Source organism: Phodopus roborovskii, unplaced genomic scaffold (genome assembly GCF_943737965.1).
Source record: "Phodopus roborovskii unplaced genomic scaffold, PHOROB, whole genome shotgun sequence".
Taxonomy (NCBI): domain Eukaryota; kingdom Metazoa; phylum Chordata; class Mammalia; order Rodentia; family Cricetidae; genus Phodopus; species Phodopus roborovskii.
In genome coordinates, this window is record NW_026126480.1 from 13,267,130 (window position 1) to 13,285,055 (window position 17,926).

General features: G+C 52.9%; 1 protein-coding gene across 4 annotated transcripts in view; it reads left to right on the plus strand.

The window, feature by feature from the left end:
* Positions 1-17,208, plus strand: part of Pde2a (phosphodiesterase 2A) — a 93,041-nt gene extending 75,833 nt beyond the window's left edge. For all 4 annotated transcript variants that reach the window (XM_051192389.1, XM_051192386.1, XM_051192390.1 and 1 more), the window contains 26 exons: positions 390-445; positions 5,330-5,389; positions 5,951-6,092; positions 6,332-6,384; positions 6,576-6,650; positions 6,734-6,775; positions 7,270-7,338; positions 7,527-7,657; positions 8,256-8,367; positions 8,795-8,834; positions 8,936-8,999; positions 9,340-9,412; positions 9,529-9,706; positions 9,922-10,034; positions 10,892-10,969; positions 11,852-11,974; positions 12,450-12,520; positions 12,797-12,919; positions 13,241-13,328; positions 13,484-13,531; positions 14,461-14,535; positions 14,667-14,766; positions 15,024-15,136; positions 15,489-15,527; positions 15,684-15,790; positions 15,880-17,208. In XM_051192389.1, the coding sequence (XP_051048346.1) occupies positions 390-445; positions 5,330-5,389; positions 5,951-6,092; positions 6,332-6,384; positions 6,576-6,650; positions 6,734-6,775; positions 7,270-7,338; positions 7,527-7,657; positions 8,256-8,367; positions 8,795-8,834; positions 8,936-8,999; positions 9,340-9,412; positions 9,529-9,706; positions 9,922-10,034; positions 10,892-10,969; positions 11,852-11,974; positions 12,450-12,520; positions 12,797-12,919; positions 13,241-13,328; positions 13,484-13,531; positions 14,461-14,535; positions 14,667-14,766; positions 15,024-15,136; positions 15,489-15,527; positions 15,684-15,790; positions 15,880-16,090 (2,384 nt within the window). In that variant the 3' untranslated portion in view covers positions 16,091-17,208. The remainder of the gene's footprint in view (positions 1-389; positions 446-5,329; positions 5,390-5,950; positions 6,093-6,331; positions 6,385-6,575; positions 6,651-6,733; positions 6,776-7,269; positions 7,339-7,526; positions 7,658-8,255; positions 8,368-8,794; positions 8,835-8,935; positions 9,000-9,339; positions 9,413-9,528; positions 9,707-9,921; positions 10,035-10,891; positions 10,970-11,851; positions 11,975-12,449; positions 12,521-12,796; positions 12,920-13,240; positions 13,329-13,483; positions 13,532-14,460; positions 14,536-14,666; positions 14,767-15,023; positions 15,137-15,488; positions 15,528-15,683; positions 15,791-15,879) is intronic.
* Positions 17,209-17,926: the final 718 nt, after the last annotated feature.

The window sequence follows — 17,926 nt, forward strand, 5'->3', positions numbered from 1 at the left end:
CTCGATGTGGAAAGTGCACAAGACTGGGAGTCAGGAGGCCTGACTTGCTGAGTGATCTTGGGCAAGTCACTTCCCTTTTCTGGACCTCAGCTCCCTACCTATAGGACAAGGATGTTCAGCCTTACCTGCCTCCCTCCCTCCCAGGGTTTCTGGGAGAATCACAAGAAAGTTGTCAAGTGAGGGGATTTCCTTCTATTTAGGGTTTGTTGCTATGGTTGTTGTTGTAACTGGCTCAGGTCTGCTCCTGTCTCACTGGGCCTCTGGGTATCTCTGTGTCTTTGTCCCAGCCTCTCTGTCTGCATCTTTGTCTCCTTCCCTGGGTCCTTACTCAGTATCTCTGGGCCTCAATGGGCCTGCAGGACCACCTCATTGCCCTCTCCCCCCCTCAGTGCTGATCATACCCCTGGTGGACAAGGAGGCTGGAACTGTGGCAGCTGTCATCTTGGTAAGAGCCTGCCCAAGTGGCTGGGTTGTGGGTAGGGGGAAAGCAGGGGGAAAAATCTGTGGCTGGAGTCTACCCCCCTCTCTCTCCCTCTTCTTCCCTCCCTCTCCCTCTCTCTCTCTCTCTCTCTTTGGGTGTGTGTGTGTGTGCGTGTGTATGTGTGTGTGCATGTGAGTGAGTTGGGGGGGATGCAAGGCACCTGGGGTATATTGGAAGCAAATGAGGGCTTGACCATAGCCTATATCAACTTCACAGACCAATGCCGGGATTCACCCTGGCAGGGAGAACCCACTGGTCCACTGGGTAACCCCAGCTTCATCTAGACCTAGCCTCATCAGTTTTCTCTTGGGAAAAACTGGATGGGCTCTGGGTAGTGTCCAAGAGGACAGGGACACAGTGAGCAGTAGATACTGAAAGGGCACAAGTGGACTTGATACTGTCACTACTAGAGACACTTAGGCAGTTTAAGTATCAGAACTGGGGAAGCTAGGGACTTAAGGAGAGGAGGGTGTCCCTGTGTGGTTGCCTGGATGGGGCGACAACCAGGAACCAAGATGCCCCTTGAAGCTGTGAACCAGAGGGAAGACAAGGGGCCTCCCTTAGAGGTGGAGATGCATAGGAATTCATGTTTTCCCTGGGCTCCCAGCTGCTCTCTGCTTCCCTTCATGGGTCTCCCATGCTCCTGCTTACAGTTCCTTGGAAAGGTGGCCGAGCCTTGCCAGCAAAGGTTCTATTACTCTTCTGATCTCTTTTCCCACATGAAGATGGAAGTCAAAATCCTTGTTCTATCCCAGGAAAAGGCTTGCACCCCAAGTCACAGTTACTGGGAATCTGCCAGCGTCAGAGTGGCGCCGCCCGGGACAAATAAACTAGGCACCAAGGGACTCCTCCCGAGCTCATTAAAAGGGAATTAAAGGTTTCCGAGGCGCCTGACCTTTCCTGAGCTGTGGGGCAGGCAGTGGGAGCGGAGGGGGCAGCCGCCAGCTGGGATGGGGTGCCCAGCTTGACTCCCTGACACCAAGCCCCATCTGCCTGAGGAGGGAGCTTATAACCACCCCTACTGATCCTCAGTCCCAGCTTGTGTTTCCCTGGCCAGGGGACCTTTGCACTGAACTCTCCTACCCCACTTCCTACCTTGTTTCTTGGGTACCCTGACTGAAGTAAGGGGAGAGTTGCAGATACTGGCCAGCCCTAGCCAGGAGTTGGTGGACTAAGGACGGCCGGGACTGGGGAGACAGTGGCTTCAATGTACCTTCTCCATAGACAGAACAGGGCCTAGAGGTACCAAGCTCCCTGCAAGCCGTCCTCACTTAGATACAGTGAAGACTGTGTGGGAAGAAAAGTATCTCCCCAAGGTGAAGACATTCAGGAAGTTGTTCATCTTAGTGACAGAAGGATGGCTGTCATGTTGGCCTTGGTAGCATTAAGTCAGGAGTCTGGGCTTTAGCTTTCTGAAGACAGGAAACCCCAGTGTCATCTTAACTCGGCCAGCCACTGGCTGGGTGCTGGAACAAACCGTTTCTACTTCTGGGAGATTTTAGTTTGGGGATAGGCAGGGACACCTTCAGGCCACAAGCCAAATGGAATAATTGCTGCCAGCCGGTGCTCTGGCGGCAGAAGCTGGAGCCGCGATGGGGTTCCCATAGTGGAGAAAGCATTTGAATGAGGCCTGTGGTGTAAGCAGGAGGTCCATGGCAGTGCAGGGAAAGGGCAGAGGGAATAACATAGCAAGGGCAAGGCGGGAGGAGGGTGAGCTCCAGGAGGAGTGTGATCCCAGTGAGGCTCAAGTGTGAGGTTGTGTACCACCAAGGAAGATGTTACCTGGGGTTCAGAAGTTTCATCTTCTCTGACAGTGAAGAGCTCTTGAAGGGAATTTAGAGCATTTCACTGTCCAATTCTCCTCAAGCTTCCCAGTCAGGTAGAAACACACTTTAGATGCCTGCTCCCCAAGGCACATACATCTGACAGCTGCTCCCTGGGTCACAGGATCTTCATCCTCCCAGAGGCAACACAGGAAGCCATGAGGTACCCAGCTGCTACCCAATCCTGAAGGCAGAGGAAACAGAAGGAAGAGGGAGGGCCATTAAGTCATCAGCTCCTTCCTTGCTAACTCCGACTTTCATCTGGGTCCAATGTCTACACACACACACATATGTAGACACATGCGCGTGCACACACTCACACACACAAATAGCCATCCATCCAAGACCTCTTTCTACTAGGTGTCAAGCACTGTGTACTATGTTCTGGGAACACAGGAATAACCAAGATAGATCATCAGTTCCTGCTTTGAGTCCCGGAGGGCCTGACACAAGTGGCCAAAGGGGAGAATTACAAAGGTTGGTCAGCTCTGGCCAGAAGTCCAGGGAGTCCTGTGAGGAGCATTGGGGTTTGATGGAGCTGCAGTCAGTGGAAGACTTGCTAAGAAATGCACAGTCCAGGTGCGCAGATGGCTGTGTGCCTGAGTTCTGAGCTTTCGCAGCTCAGTTCAAGCGCCTTGATTGCAGATTCTTGGTGTGGAAAGTCTCTTACTGTTTTTCAGTTCTGGGATAATAAGTCCCTTGTGGAGGGGGTGGTTCTTGGTATCTGGCATATGATGCATGATTTGTGTCTGTCCCCCACCTCCTCTAGCTGTGCCAGTTAGCTCCTTGCATGATAATAGGGCGTTCATGCCATTAGTCATGTTGAACTTAATGAAGGTGGGCCCGGTAGCCTGGCCAGTTTTTTAATTCTTTCTAAACACTGGTGCCCACTGATCAATATTTCCCACTGAGCCCCAGACACCCATCTTAACATTAACATTTACAAGAGTAAATGTTACCATATGTAAGTGTGTTGGAGAGATTAAATGGCTTGTGTTAGGAGATGTTGAAGGTATGGGTGTGGGTGTATAACTAATTTCTTATGTGCTGCTATGAATGCAGACATGTGGATGGTGTGGGCAGTGCAGGTATGAGTGTGTGTGTGTGTGTGTGTGTGTGTGTGTGTGTGTGTGTGCATGTGTTTCCATAGGAGAGCAAATGCAAGTGTGCACATATGAAGGTGCCTTAGGTTCTTCAAAAGGGTACCTGTGTGTCTGAGCACATGCTGAGTGGGTGGGCTGAAGCAGTCCACCAGTGCATGCTGGGATAAGGGGACATCACAGTTTCTTCTTTCCCCTCAGCATTTTCAGACCCCAGCTCTGCATCTGGGTCCAGGCCTTTGGAAAGGCAATGAGCTGGTTTCTCCCCAGCTCTAGAGGGCTCCCAACTGTCTCTCTTCCTGAGAGATGGGTCCAGGTAGAAGGAGCAAGAAGGATGCCTCCTAAATACTAACTATAAAAAGCCAGCATGACTATGTAAAGCATATGAAGCCAGCCTCAGATGCCTGCAGACTCCTGTCCTGTAGGAAAGTATCTCATTCCCAGCTTAAGCTTCAGCCCTTGCCCCTTCTCCAGCCCCACCCCAGGTCTCTTCCAAGTCTCCCTACCTCTAGTCTTACTTCCTGACATTTACCCTCCATCCCACAGATGACAGGTGTCAGATGCTAAAGTTTGTCATGGCTCCCTAAATCCCAAGTCCGAGGCCCTTCCCTCTGTAAAAGGACATTTCTTGGGTATTTCTAGTCCTCAACCCTGGGCCTCATCTTCCTACATACCTCCCAAGTGGTACTTAATTAACCAGGTCAGCATCTTCGGTCTACAGCCCCCATCCCCTCTCTCTTACTCTGCTTGTAGAAAGCTTCACAGATCTCATCCCCTCTGAGATTCCCAGCTCAGGCTGTCTATGCACCCCAACTCCCTCAACTATAAGGTCCCACATCCCCTCCCGAGTGCACCCCAACTCCACTCGTGCTGCTCCTAGCCAGAGCCTGAGCTTCCCGAGAAACTGCTGATCCCCTCCTCTCCATCTGTTCCTGGCAGGGGACCCAGAGCAGAGGCAGGCAGGATCTGTTGGGGTAAGAGAAGCAGGACGAAGCTCCCCACAACCTCTGTGGGTGTTCCACAGGTGGTGAGCAGCTTTGAGTAAGCTAAAGAAGTCGAGAAAGTAGGTAGGGAGCCTTGCTGGCAGGTCATAGAGGGTTCCTAGACTCATCCTCCTTCCCCTCTACACTTCCCCTTCAAACACCCAAGCAAGGTGGAGGAAGAGAGATTCCCAGAGCATGGGAGATGGCTGAATGGAGCCCTGGTGACTGGCACAGGGACACGGGATGGGATGGGGATTTCGGGTGTGGTGAGAATGAATCTAGAGAGCGGAAATGTAGGCGTGAAATGGAGGAAGTGGATGGAGTGGTCCTAACTCTGCCACCTTCTGCTTGGTGATTTGGCAAGTCCCTCAGCCTCTGGGTCCTGGCTCATCTATAAGGGGAAGACTGCATCTCACAGTGGTGAGGATCACATGTAAGGCAAAAAGCACTCCATCAGTCCATTCATTTTGGCTGCACACCTTTCTGGCAGATGCCATGCTGGGCCCCTTTATCCCAGATGTGAGGGCGACTCACACTCCACCCAGAAAGGATGGAGCTGGAAGGCTGAAGCCAGTTCCACAAATCCTCTAACCAGGGCCTGGAGTGCTCCTTGTGTGGGAGATGGAAAAGGACCTAGTCCCCGCCCCCCTTCCTGACACTGTACACCAGGACCGTGCTATCTCTGGGACAGTTCACTCCAGGAAGGGGACAATAAACACGAAAAGTGATGGGACAGAGACGGAAAAGTCCCACCCTTTGTGCCTGCCCTGGAAGTCTTCCTTGGGAAAGTGACCCTGGCAGCTAGCTGGGCCTGAATGATGGGCTTACATGGAGGTCACATGCTGTGTTGGTAGAGACTGGTGTGTACTGGCCATGGGAGGACATCCTAAGCAAAGATAGGCCGAGGAAGGTCACAGCTGCTCCCTTCTCCCTTCCCGCCAGGTGCACTGTGGCCAGCTGAGTGACAGTGAGGAGTGGACCCTGCAGGTGGTGGAGAAGCATGTGAGTGGGGTGGGACCATGGCAACATGGGGCCTGCTGGAGGCCCTTATTGGAGCTGGTAGGAAGAGGACCTGGCCAGAGAGCTGGACAGGCCTGGCTTCTGGTTCCAGTGTCATCACCTTGAAGCTCTGGGACCTTGAGCAAATCATGCAGCCTCTATGAGCCTCAGGTTCACACCTGAAGATGGGGATAATGATAGCACTGACTTACATAGGTGAGTCAGATGCCCTGTGCATAACTCAGGCTCTCTTCTGCCTAAGATTTCAGGCATCTAACACATCAGGATGGTGTTAGACAGAAAAATCTGACCCTCTTTTGGAAGCCTCTTGGAGCAAGGGGTGGAGACAACTATACTTGTCCATGGATGGAGGAGGCTCTAAGGGCAGGAACTCTCAGGAGGTGGAGGGGCTGATGGCTTGAACTATTTGGGACCAGAACAGCAGGGAGCAATGGGCACTGTGGAGCCTGCAGAGGGAACTACTGGAGTAAAAGGGAGGAGTCGGGTAGTGGCACCAACAGCAAGGGTGGGACAAGGGTGTGCTGACCGCTCTGCCTGCCTCAGACTCTGGTGGCCCTGCGGAGGGTGAAGGCTCTGCAGCAGCGCAGGCCCGAAGCTGTCCAGAACTCCTCAGTGGATTCTGCTGAAGAGCTGAAGCATGAGAAGGGGTACACCGAACATGACCGAAAGATCCTGCAACTGTGTGGTGAGGGCCAAGTTGGACAGGCTTATAGGACCTGACAGGGTTGATCTGACAGGAGGGGGCGGGCCTGGGCCAGATCTATGGAGCAGGAAGGGCCTGAGAGGTGAGGTGTACCAGAAGACAGAACCCACTTGGAAAGAATGTGGATCTTCAGGTGGGGTCTGAGGAGAGGCAGGGGTGGAGCATGGAAGCAGCCCCCAGGCAAGGCACAGCACTCTCTGATTTGAGCCCTGCTCTTGCAGGGGAACTCTATGACCTGGATGCCACTTCCCTGCAGCTCAAAGTCCTTCAATATGTGAGTCTCTGAGCATCTCCCACCCCATCTCTCTCCAAAGACCAGCAGACCCTTGAGCCTCTCATCTCAATTCAGACGGGGAACATCCCATCCTCTCTATGCTTCCAAAAGCCTGACCGCCCCCTGACAGGCGAGAGGCTGGAGGGTGGTCCAGCCCCACGCTCAGCCTGGCCCTGTCTGTTCCCTTGCAGCTGCAGCAGGAGACACAGGCATCTCACTGCTGCCTCCTGCTAGTGTCAGAAGACAATCTGCAGCTTTCCTGCAAGGTGAGGGCCCAGGTCCACAATGGGACAGGGTAACCTGTCTGCCTTTCCTTCCATTAATCTGTCTCCCTTGCTGGGTCCCACAGGTCATTGGAGATAAAGTGCTGGGAGAAGAGATCAGCTTTCCTGTGAGTGTCACCTCCATCCTCTGCATTGGAGCTTGCAGGGACCATAAAGTCCTAGCAGGACTGGAGCACACTAGAATCTCTTGGTGGGACTAGTCCAGATCTTGAGGTCCACTTAGAAGTATTACAAGGGAGTGCTGTATCTCATAATCAGGTTCCAGTAATCTCTTACAGAGCAGGGGAAGCCTTAATGTGGGATCAGCTCTCTTCTGCCGGAGTATTTCTAGACATGAGTCTACTAGAATCTATTGAGATCAGTGAGATTCTTTTGAGCCTCCTTACCACTCTCTGGTCAGGGAAAAACTTCCAGTCCACTGCCAGTTTCCCCAGTCCTCCCTACTCCTCTGTCTTCTGCGCCTCAGTATCAGTATCAATTCCATCCATTCTTTGAACTGCTTAAAGAGTTTGTTGAAACTTCCAAGCTTGGAAGACAAGGATGGGTTGAGATCCCAGATGCAGGGAGAGCCGGGCCAACTGGGTCTGTCTTCACTCTCTAGATGACCATGGGACGCCTGGGCCAGGTGGTGGAAGACAAGAAGTGTATCCAGTTGAAGGACCTAACCTCTGTAAGCCATGGCTATGCTGAGCCAGGGGAGGGAAGAGGTCCCAGGGTCTTTGGAATGGGAGGAGAAGAGATTTTATGGCAGCCCATCCTCATGCCATAGCAGGCTGCAGAGTGTGGTGGGGAGCTGGGGGAGGATGCCCACTGCCCCTCCTCCCCTGCCCTGGCTCACCATCCCTTGTCTCTCTTCAGGATGATGTGCAACAGTTACAAAACATGTTGGGTTGTGAGCTGCAGGCTATGCTATGTGTCCCTGTCATCAGCCGGGCCACCGACCAGGTGGTGGCTCTGGCTTGTGCCTTCAACAAGCTTGGAGGAGACTTGTGAGTTTGGGGGCAGGGAGTGCCAACACGGAATTGGAGCTGAGAGGCAGGGCAGGGTACCAATGTGAGAAGGAACTAGGAAGGGGTGCTACCCCTGCTGTGGTGGGCCTCAGTTTGTTAATGCAAGATTGCAGACTACCCATCATTTGTTTTGTTCTTATGTTTGCTACTGCCATTCCATGAGGCTGTGGGGGTGGGTGCGACATCATAGAGGAGCAGAATAGTGAGCTCTGGCTTTGGCAAGTCTCTAGTCTGAGGGAGGAGACTAGACTTGATCTGAGTGACACTGATCAGAGAAGGGAGATATGGCTTTGGTGTGTGGTGCGGCAGTAGCTCCAGCTTTTAGGGAGTCTGAAGTAGGAACATTACTTGAACGTAGCAGCTCTGGGCCAGCCTGGGCAACAAACAGAAACAGAGCAGTAGTCTAAGGAGGAACCCACATTTCTACTTAGCCTGAAGGGGAGGGAGGGAGTGTAGTTGTCCTCTGTGAGAAGAGAGTTCCATCACTGGTAGATATAGGCTCCTTGCATCATGGAGGAAAAAAGAAGAGAAGCCTGGCTTCCCTCCTCTCTCGGGTGACGCCCACCCCCACCCCCAGGTTCACAGACCAGGATGAACAAGTGATCCAGCACTGCTTCCACTACACAGGCACGGTGCTCACCAGCACCTTGGCCTTCCAGAAGGAGCAGAAGCTCAAGTGTGAGTGCCAGGTGAGTGCTTGCCTTGAGCATTCCCTGGGAACTATCTCCGGCCCCAGAAGGCTGTCCACAAGGACGATTAATAGCAGCAATATCCTGGAGCAGCTAGGTAACCTAGTGACCTGAAGACCCAGAGGGAGGTCAGTAGACTGTAGGCATTATCTGTGATTGCCCTCTAGTGTCTAACATTGGCACTACCACAACATCTGGGCAGCAAGAGGCAAGGTGAACATCTGAGATCCAGGAGCTCCTTATCTTCACTGGGCTGTCTCTCTACCCCTTCACTTAGTAGCCAAAGGTTTTCATTAGACACATCAGTTTCCAGCATTTTTCTGGGAGCCTTGGGGGAAGGAATTAGGACAGTCGAGGCCATTAGCATCAGGGTTTAGTTAGGGTGAGTCCTGACCCAACACTATGATCTTCACTTCCTCCTCCTCAGGCTCTTCTCCAAGTGGCAAAGAACCTCTTCACTCACCTAGGTAAGTGACTGTCTTCCACACAGGCTTTCTGGGGAGGAGACATGGAGGACTTGCCTGGCATTCCTCAGGTCTCACAATGATTCTCCTTGCCCCTCCTCCAGATGATGTCTCTGTCCTGCTACAGGAGATCATCACCGAGGCCAGAAACCTCAGCAACGCAGAGATGTGAGCAAAAGTGGGATGGGGGAGGGACTGAGGCCTTGGTCCTCACCACCTCTGCCCCCTTCCTGCCTTCTTGTCAGGCATTTTCTTCCGACTGGGCCCCCATTTCAGCCAGGACAGTGCTAGTTTTGCTTGCCATGGGTTTCAGTGACACAAAATTGGAACTAAAACAATACAATACAAAAACAAATAAAAAGCAAATGGAGCAATGCTTGGAAACAGACAGCTCTGAGGAGAGTATCTCAAGTCAGGACACTCCCCCAGGGTCTCAGAAGTTGCTATCCTAGTCATGCGTGGTTGGAGGGGCGTCAGGACTCCACCGACCAACCACTTCTCTCCACAGTTGCTCTGTGTTCTTGCTGGATCAGAATGAGCTGGTAGCCAAAGTGTTTGATGGTGGTGTGGTGGATGATGAGGTGAGGATGTATGGAGGATGTCCGGGAGTACTCAAGGGTCCTGGGAACAGGCCACATTTGAAGGTTGTCTATAGCCAGGCCAACTTCTGCTTTCTACTACATTCCTGTCTGGGCAGAGCTATGAGATCCGCATCCCAGCAGACCAGGGCATTGCGGGCCACGTGGCGACCACAGGCCAGATCTTGAACATCCCAGATGCATACGCCCATCCGCTTTTCTATCGGGGCGTAGACGACAGCACTGGTTTCCGCACGCGCAACATCCTCTGCTTCCCCATCAAAAACGAGAACCAGGGTGAGGAGTCCTGGACGCCGGGGGGCGGGGCCTGGAGGGATTGGGCGGGGCCGCGGCGGGGCATAGTGCTAGGTGGTCTTTTCTGATCCGCTAGGGTCAGGAGTTGAAGCGATTGGGATTGCCCTGGCTTAAACCATTACTTCCAGAGGAGCTAGGGAAAGGCAGGTCTCACTGGACCCCTTCACCAGCGGTTCCTACTTTCTCTCTTTTCCCAGAAGTCATCGGTGTGGCTGAACTAGTAAACAAGATCAATGGGCCATGGTTCAGCAAGTTCGATGAGGACCTGGCCACAGCCTTCTCCATCTACTGTGGCATCAGCATTGCCCACGTGAGGGAGCACGACTGGGGCGGGAAGGGTGGTCTTCTACTCCCCACATCGGCTATCTTTGCTCTGGCCTGTCCATCCGTGCACGGGGCTTAGATCCCAGTGAGTGAGGTGCTGGGCAACCTGCAGTACATGCCGGCCACCTCTCCTGGTTCTGCCTGAAAGCTGGGGATACTATTTCCGGTCCTGTCCTCCCAGCTTCCGAGGATCATAAAAAAGAAACAAATGAAACAAACACAAAAGCAAAACACCTAGCCCTACTGGGCTGGTGATAATGAGTCTGTAATCTCAGAACTTGAGAAGGGATTGGCAGGAGGATCAGAAGTTCAAAACCTTGGCTACATAGGAAGGTGGAGACCAACCTGACTACATGAGACACTGTCTCAGCGAACAAAAAACTGATGCACACATACAAAACCCTGTTGTTAGTACGCCACCCATCCTCTAGCAACTCCAACCCAATCTACTAGTCAGTGTCTCTTTGGCAAATGTTAGGTCTTTCTGTCCAGGCTCTTGGCAGCTGTAGCCTGAAAACCCAGCCCAGGTTCACAAGTCTGTCCTCCTTCTGCTCTTCTCCTCCAAGGGCTACCAGCGTCCATCTCTGAAGTCTGGGTCAGGCTCAGCAGACACAGGCATGCACAGAGTGCCTCAGATTCTAAGAAAATGGGGAAGGCCAGTAAGAGAGATAAGAGTGGGGGCTGGAACCTGAAGACTGGGTTGTTGCTAATGGCTTACGTTGGGCCTCCAATGGGACAGGAAGGAAAACTTGTGGAATCTGACCTCTTTGTACCAGTTCTGGGCAATCTGAGGATGTCACAGCCTCCGACTGCAGCCCCATCTTCTTTACTTTCTCCCCTCAGTCTCTCCTATACAAAAAGGTGAATGAGGCCCAGTACCGCAGCCACCTGGCCAATGAGATGATGATGTACCACATGAAGGTGAGGCTTGCTGGGAACCACTGCCCTTCTTAGGGGCTTGGAGCCACCGCTCCACACTTCCTGCCTAACTCCCAGAATCCTCTGCAGCCCAGGTCTGGGCTGAGCTTTCTTGTTGCTGACTCTTGAGAGTGTGAAAACAGACCCACACTGATGCCCGGCCCCCTGCTTTGCCTAGGAAACATCTCCCCCTTCTCTCAACCCTCTCTCCTGAGACTTTTCCTCAGTTCAGCTCCAGTCTGGAAGCAGTCAGCAGGCTTTCACCCAAGGGATAATTTGGTTCAGACAGCAACCCGCATCCCATGTCCAGAGAATATGCCCCATTTGGGGGAGCCCTGAAGGCTAAAACCTTGCTGGGGCTTTCCCCTACCACTCCCTGGCTGCAAAGGCCACAAAGCCCTTCATGATCCTAATTGCCAACACTTCAGTCCCATTCCAGGTTCCTGTTTCCAAAGAACTACCTCAAGCTTTAGCTTAGAGTGTATGAAGTCACTGTTCATTGGGACATTTCCTCTCACCTGTGTCCCAGACTTTGAGACTAGGCACAAAGTAGTAGTAGGAGGGATTGAGATTAGACATTAGAAAGCTCTCCCCTAAACTGCTAGACTTAGTGTCTGTGTAAGGCTACCATAGCTTGGGGTGTCACTAGTGGGAACATTCTCTCTGACAACAAATTTGCTGTCATGGATGTGGTCATTTGTGCATAGGCCAGGGACACAGGCATGTGGGCTGCAGTGCTGTGGTGATCTGTCCAGTGACAATATGAAGAGTTGAGATCCAACTTGGTGTATTCTGGACAAGGGATCACCCATCTTCATGGGAATTGATGAAAGGACTCTGGAGATGGAAGAGGCCATCTGCTAATGCCTGGCTGGTCTGTGCTAGGTCTCTGACGATGAGTACACCAAGCTTCTCCATGATGGGATCCAACCTGTGGCTGCCATTGACTCCAACTTTGCCAATTTTACCTACACTCCTCGCTCTCTGCCTGAGGATGATACTTCTATGGTGAGCTGGCCCTTCTCAACCTGGGTGGGAGTGGAGTGTGGGAATATAGATTTCAATTAGATGTGTATAAGAACTTCCAGGTAAGGCAGAACCACCAAGGAAGGCTATGGAGGCTCCTTCAGAGATAAGAAGGGCATGATGCTTGCCAAAATGGGGCCATATGTCTGTTTAGGGGACAGCAGTGGGCTGAATGGTGGCTCAAAGCTACCATAGGTATGTGGCCTTGAGGCTTGCGACCCTGTCTCCGATCTAAGACTGTGTGTGAGCTTGCCTCCAAAAAGTCTTAGCTCTCAAATCTCTCAAATTTTGGATAGCTTGATGCATGCCTTGTTAATCTATTTAATTGTTCTTTAGTTTAGGTTTAGAGTTTTAAGACTAAATTTTTTGTGTGTGTGTGAGGATTCAAGAGAGGTAGAGACAGGAGCTACTCTTGATAGTGACAGTCCCTCTGGTACTCCCTCTCACTGCTTTATAGGCCATCCTGAGCATGCTGCAAGATATGAACTTCATCAATAACTACAAAATTGACTGCCCAACTCTGGCCCGGTATGTGCCCCAGGGACTGCCCTTGGAGCAGAGCCTCAGTCTCCATCTCCAACTATTTCCATCTCATGTCCATTGACCCAAGCATTCTTGGGGGGGCTTTCTAAAGATTCCTGAGGGAGGACTGGATTTGTGGGAGCTGAGAGGGATCTGTAAATGAGAAGCCATTCTCAGACACTGGGTTGTACATAAAGAGTTAAGAAAATGTAATGGGCAGAGTCTGGAGGGCTTTCTGAAGGAGGCAAGGCTGAGGCCCCTCTGCTGCCTCGGCTCCACCAGGTTCTGCTTGATGGTGAAGAAAGGCTACCGGGATCCACCCTACCATAACTGGATGCACGCCTTTTCTGTCTCTCACTTCTGCTATCTGCTCTATAAGAACTTGGAGCTTTCCAGCTACCTCGAGTAAGTGGCCACCCTTTCCACATCTGCCAGCTGTGAAGCACCAGTCGTGTGGCAGGTCCTTTACCTGGGCCTTCATTCTGTCCGTTTTGCTCTGGGGGCGGGGGAGCGCTGGCTGTACAGTCCCCACCTTCCACAAAGGGGCTGCACAGTCACAGAAAATGTTGGATCTGATTCCTCTGGTGCTGCCACACTCTGAGGTAGAGCAGCTTTCCGGAACTCCCTGACTGGGTAGCCCCTGGGCATCTCGTCCAGCTGTCTCTTCTCTGAGGCACCCAGGGAGGAAGCTGTGGGTGACATTTCTCTTTTCTGCTTCCCTCCCAGGGACATCGAGATCTTTGCCTTGTTTATTTCCTGCATGTGTCATGACCTGGACCACAGAGGCACAAACAACTCTTTCCAGGTGGCCTCGGTGAGAGGCTGCCTCTGCCTTGCCTTTCTCAGCCTGAGGAGGGATGGCAGTGAGACCCACAGCTGGGATTGGAGGAAGGAGCCATAACTTCAGGGGGAGGTGCCCACTCTGATCCAGATGGGAGGGGTAACCAGAACTTTTCTGGACTTTTCCAGAAATCTGTGCTGGCTGCACTCTACAGCTCGGAGGGCTCTGTCATGGAGGTAAATTGCCATCCTGCCCCACCCCTGTCCCCTAAAGGCCAGCGACTTCCAAGCTAGACTGTTCTCACATCATACTCTCCAGCTAGGCTGTGGGAGCTATGCCTCTTGGACCTCATTTTCCTGAAACAGGCACAGGGCCTGTGACTAGAACAATGACCAGGGACACTGGGTCAGCCTGAGCCAGGTTTGCAAAACCAGTGGGATCAGAGCAGCCCCACCCCTCAAACCTGCCTGTCCCTTCAGGCCTGGGTCAGCTCTAATCCTCTCAGTTTAGATTCCTGGGGCTGCTCTTCTCTCCAGGGGCTTCTTAGGTCAGGAACCAGATCTGAGACATCTGAACTTCTCTTGTGCAGGTCTTGGTTCAGTGTGGGAACCACATTTCTAAGGTCACCTTGCCCTAGATTGTCTCCCATTGCATCCTCCCCAGATGCTTGCTCTGTTTGCACCCATAGAGATATATGGCATACTCATGTATCCCAGGAGGCCTCGTTGCAGCCCTGGTCTGCCCTCTGTCCCCTGGGATGAGCCTGCTCCTCCTCCGAATGACAACCCTTCACTATCAGGAGACAGGGCCTTGCCCTTGCTTCCTCACTGCCTTCCCTTGTCAGCAAACAAATATTTTTCTGCATGAATTAGTGTCCAGGACTTCAGGGGATCATTTCAGAATTTTCTTCCCTCTGAGAATATCTTATCAGGTCCCTTTACGTAACAGCTGAGGGTTCTGTATTGTGGATCTGGCCACGGACTTGCCCGGGGCCACAGAGGGTTCTAATAGAGTACTCACAAAGGGAATGGGGATCCCAACTCTGCTCTCTGCCTGCTCTGCTGAGTTTGGGGGTCTGGCCCTGCTGGGCTTTCCTGCCTATTTGGGAGCCTCCGGTGAGGGGGACACTTTGATCCAGTGGGACCCGCCTCTCCTCTCCCCACAGAGACACCACTTTGCTCAGGCCATTGCCATCCTCAACACCCATGGCTGCAACATCTTTGACCACTTCTCCCGGAAGGTGATGGGGCTGTGTAGGGCTTGCTTGATGGGAGTTGGGGACTGGCTAGACAGAGAAAGAGCAGACCCGTCTTGGAGTGGATGGTATGTGAGCAGCAGGAACCATGATGTGCCTTCCCTGGCCCTCTCCAGGACTATCAGCGCATGCTGGACCTGATGAGGGACATCATCTTGGCCACAGACCTAGCACACCACCTCCGCATCTTCAAGGACCTGCAGAAGATGGCTGAAGGTGCCACACCTCGCCGATGGGGTGGGATGGATGGTTTAGCACGGAGATCTGCCCCCCTGAACACCTGCCATGGTCATGTCCTGTCCTTAGTCCAGTGTCCCTCCAGGCAGACCCCGTACTGGCATCCCAGCTTCTGCTGGGCGTGCTTTGTTCCCATGGAACATTCCAGACACACTCTGGGACAGGCTGTGGGGCCCTTGCTCTCAGAAGGGACAGGGGCCTGCACCACTCTCCTTGACTCCATTGTCCCTCAACAGTGGGTTATGACCGAAACAACAAACAGCATCACAGACTTCTTCTCTGCCTCCTCATGACCTCCTGTGACCTCTCTGACCAGACAAAGGGCTGGAAGACCACTAGAAAGATTGCGGTAAGAACCAGGCCCCTAACCTGAAGAAGCACAGACTGTATCCTATGCCCAGCTCCATGTGCCCCCACAGCAGCCTGAACACCTTTCTGTGCTGAGTTTAGCCTGGTTGTATTTTGGGGAGTCAGAAATACAGACCACCTCAGGGCCACCTACAAAATGACTTACCCAGGGTCACACAATCAATTAGTGGCTAGTGGGAAGAGGGCAGAATCCAGGCCCCATACTCTACCATCTACTGTTAAGTTAGTGAGGGGAGGCCCTGGGTGGGACTGGGCCTCAGTTTGCCGCCCTGAGAATGGGCCCAGGAGGACAGATCCCACTTGTAGGAAGTGATGACAGTGTTGCCTTCCAGGAGCTGATCTACAAGGAGTTCTTCTCCCAGGGAGATTTGGTATGTGTCAGGTGACCTCGGAATGCCCAGGGTGGTGGCGTGCAGTGTGGGTGGGGCATTCCTGGCATGAGGCTGAGGGGGGGGTTGGGTTAGCTGGCCTTACCTGGTACCTGATAAAGGAGCAGGAGGGCAGGCCTGATGACCTGGTGTCTGCAGGAGAAGGCCATGGGCAACAGACCTATGGAGATGATGGACCGGGAGAAGGCCTACATCCCTGAGCTGCAGATCAGCTTCATGGAGCACATCGCCATGCCCATCTACAAGTGAGCTTGCGGGCTCAGCTGGGACCACGTGCAGAGAGGGCAGGGCAGCGTGTCTGCCTCAGATCTAACCCCATCCTCTGCACCCACAGGCTGTTACAAGACCTGTTCCCCAAGGCAGCAGAGCTGTATGAACGTGTGGCCTCCAATCGTGAGCACTGGACCAAGGTGTCCCACAAGTTCACCATCCGAGGCCTCCCGAGTAACAACTCGCTAGATTTCCTGGACGAGGAATATGAGGTGCCCGATTTGGATGGCACCAGGGCTCCTGTCAACGGCTGCTGCAGCCTTGAGGCTGAGTGACCCTCTCTGGGGACCCTCCCTGCCCCACCCTCCTTCCACAGTTCTCTACCAGTCTGTCTGATGCACTGGGAACCAGAGCCATGGGTCCTGGGTTCTAGGCCAGCCAGGATGTCCCTTGTGACCCAGCACATGCTTCCCTTCCCGGGCCTCAGCTTTCTCATCTGTAGACGGGAAGCAGGATTCTCGGTCTCACACAGACTTGCTCATTTGTTCTTTGAGAGCACAGTGGTGACCACAGCAGTGGTTCCATTCTGTGCCCAGTCCTGCCCAAGCCGCCCCATCTCTGAGCAGCGTCATGGTTCCTTGTGTGACCTCCTTATAGCCCTACTAGGTCAGTACCCTTGTTTTCCTGGAGGAATCCCCGTTCCCTGGGGACTCCAAGATCCTCACGGAAGAGATTGCTGACTGAGCAGAGGCATAAAAACAGTCACCAGCTAGAAATAGCCATGGGATGAAGTGTCCTGAGGACACCTATGTGCTTCTGGTGGGACTGGGTGGGACCCTTGGAGGAAGCTGACAGTGCTGGGTAGCTCAGTGCTCTCGGGGAGGAAGTGCTCCGATAGGAAAGATGGGAATGATGGACAGGAAGGGCCCTTGAGCTGGGAGATAACCCCTTACACCCTTCAGGTGGTGTGGCCTGAAGCAATTTCCTTTCCCTAACTAGACAAGACCGGATCATTAGACAGCCTATTCTCTCTTTAGATCAATGTCTCCATGCTTTTGTGGAGTCCATGAGTGGCTGTGGCATGCTCTGCCACCCTAAGGCACGGAGAGCCTAACCCTTCTTTCCCTCTGAGTGTATCCCCTTGGCCTGAGCCCCTCTCCCATTCCTGCCATCAGGGAGGGGCCTGGCCTCACCCCACAGGGCTTCTCTCCTCTTTAAGGCCATATCCACATGTGCCCTGGGGGCTCAGGAGACTCCCCCTTGGGTGAGTGGCCACTGGCTTCTCTTCTGTTTCGTTCTGTGTGTATTGTGGGTGGGGGAGGGGCCACCTGCCTTACCTACTCTGAGTTGCCTTTAGAGAGATGCGTTTTTCTAGGACTCTGTGCACCTGTTGTGTGTGGTCCCGTGGGCTGAGTGCTTTGTACATGAGAATAAATCTATTTCTTTCTATCAACCCTCCCCCAGGAGGCTGTCTGTGGACTCTATCTGTACATTAGGTGGAGGGCAAACATCGGGCACAGACAAGCACCCTAGAAACTCTCAGGCTACCAAAATCTCTACCCCTAGTGCCTAATCCCTCTCCTGTTCTGGAGGTGGGGTGTATCATAGACCTATTGAGAAAATTCCTGGGCCGGATATGAGGGCTAGGTCTGCTTGGCACACGGGAGGCTCAAGTGTGAAACGGCGAGGGAGGTATCAGTTGACAGAGAGTGGACCAGAGAGGAAGACCTGAGAGTCAGAAGCAACTACAGAAGCTGCTCAGAGGAGGTGGCCTGTGGGTCCTTCTACATCTCTGCATGCTGGCTTGCCCTGGTCCTAATATCCATACAGCCAGCATCTGGACCCCAGAGCCTCTTTTCAGCTGCACGGCTGTCTGGGTAACCATCAGTTTCATATTCCAGTTTCTCTAAGTGTTGTGGAAGGGGTCTCCCTGAGTGTGATTCTCCATGCTGGATTTGACACTGGCTTGTGTCTGTGAAGTTTGTCTCTGCTTGCCCAGCTGTATGGGCATTTGCTGTTGCACAAACAGCTGTGAACTCCATGTTGGGAACTGTGAGGAGGCTCCTCCCGTAATTTGTGTAGCTCCTCCTTTCTACCGCCCTGCTCACCACATCCTAACCAATCAGTGATGATCTGTGAGGAGCCTGGACATTACTCTCCTTTCATAAGGG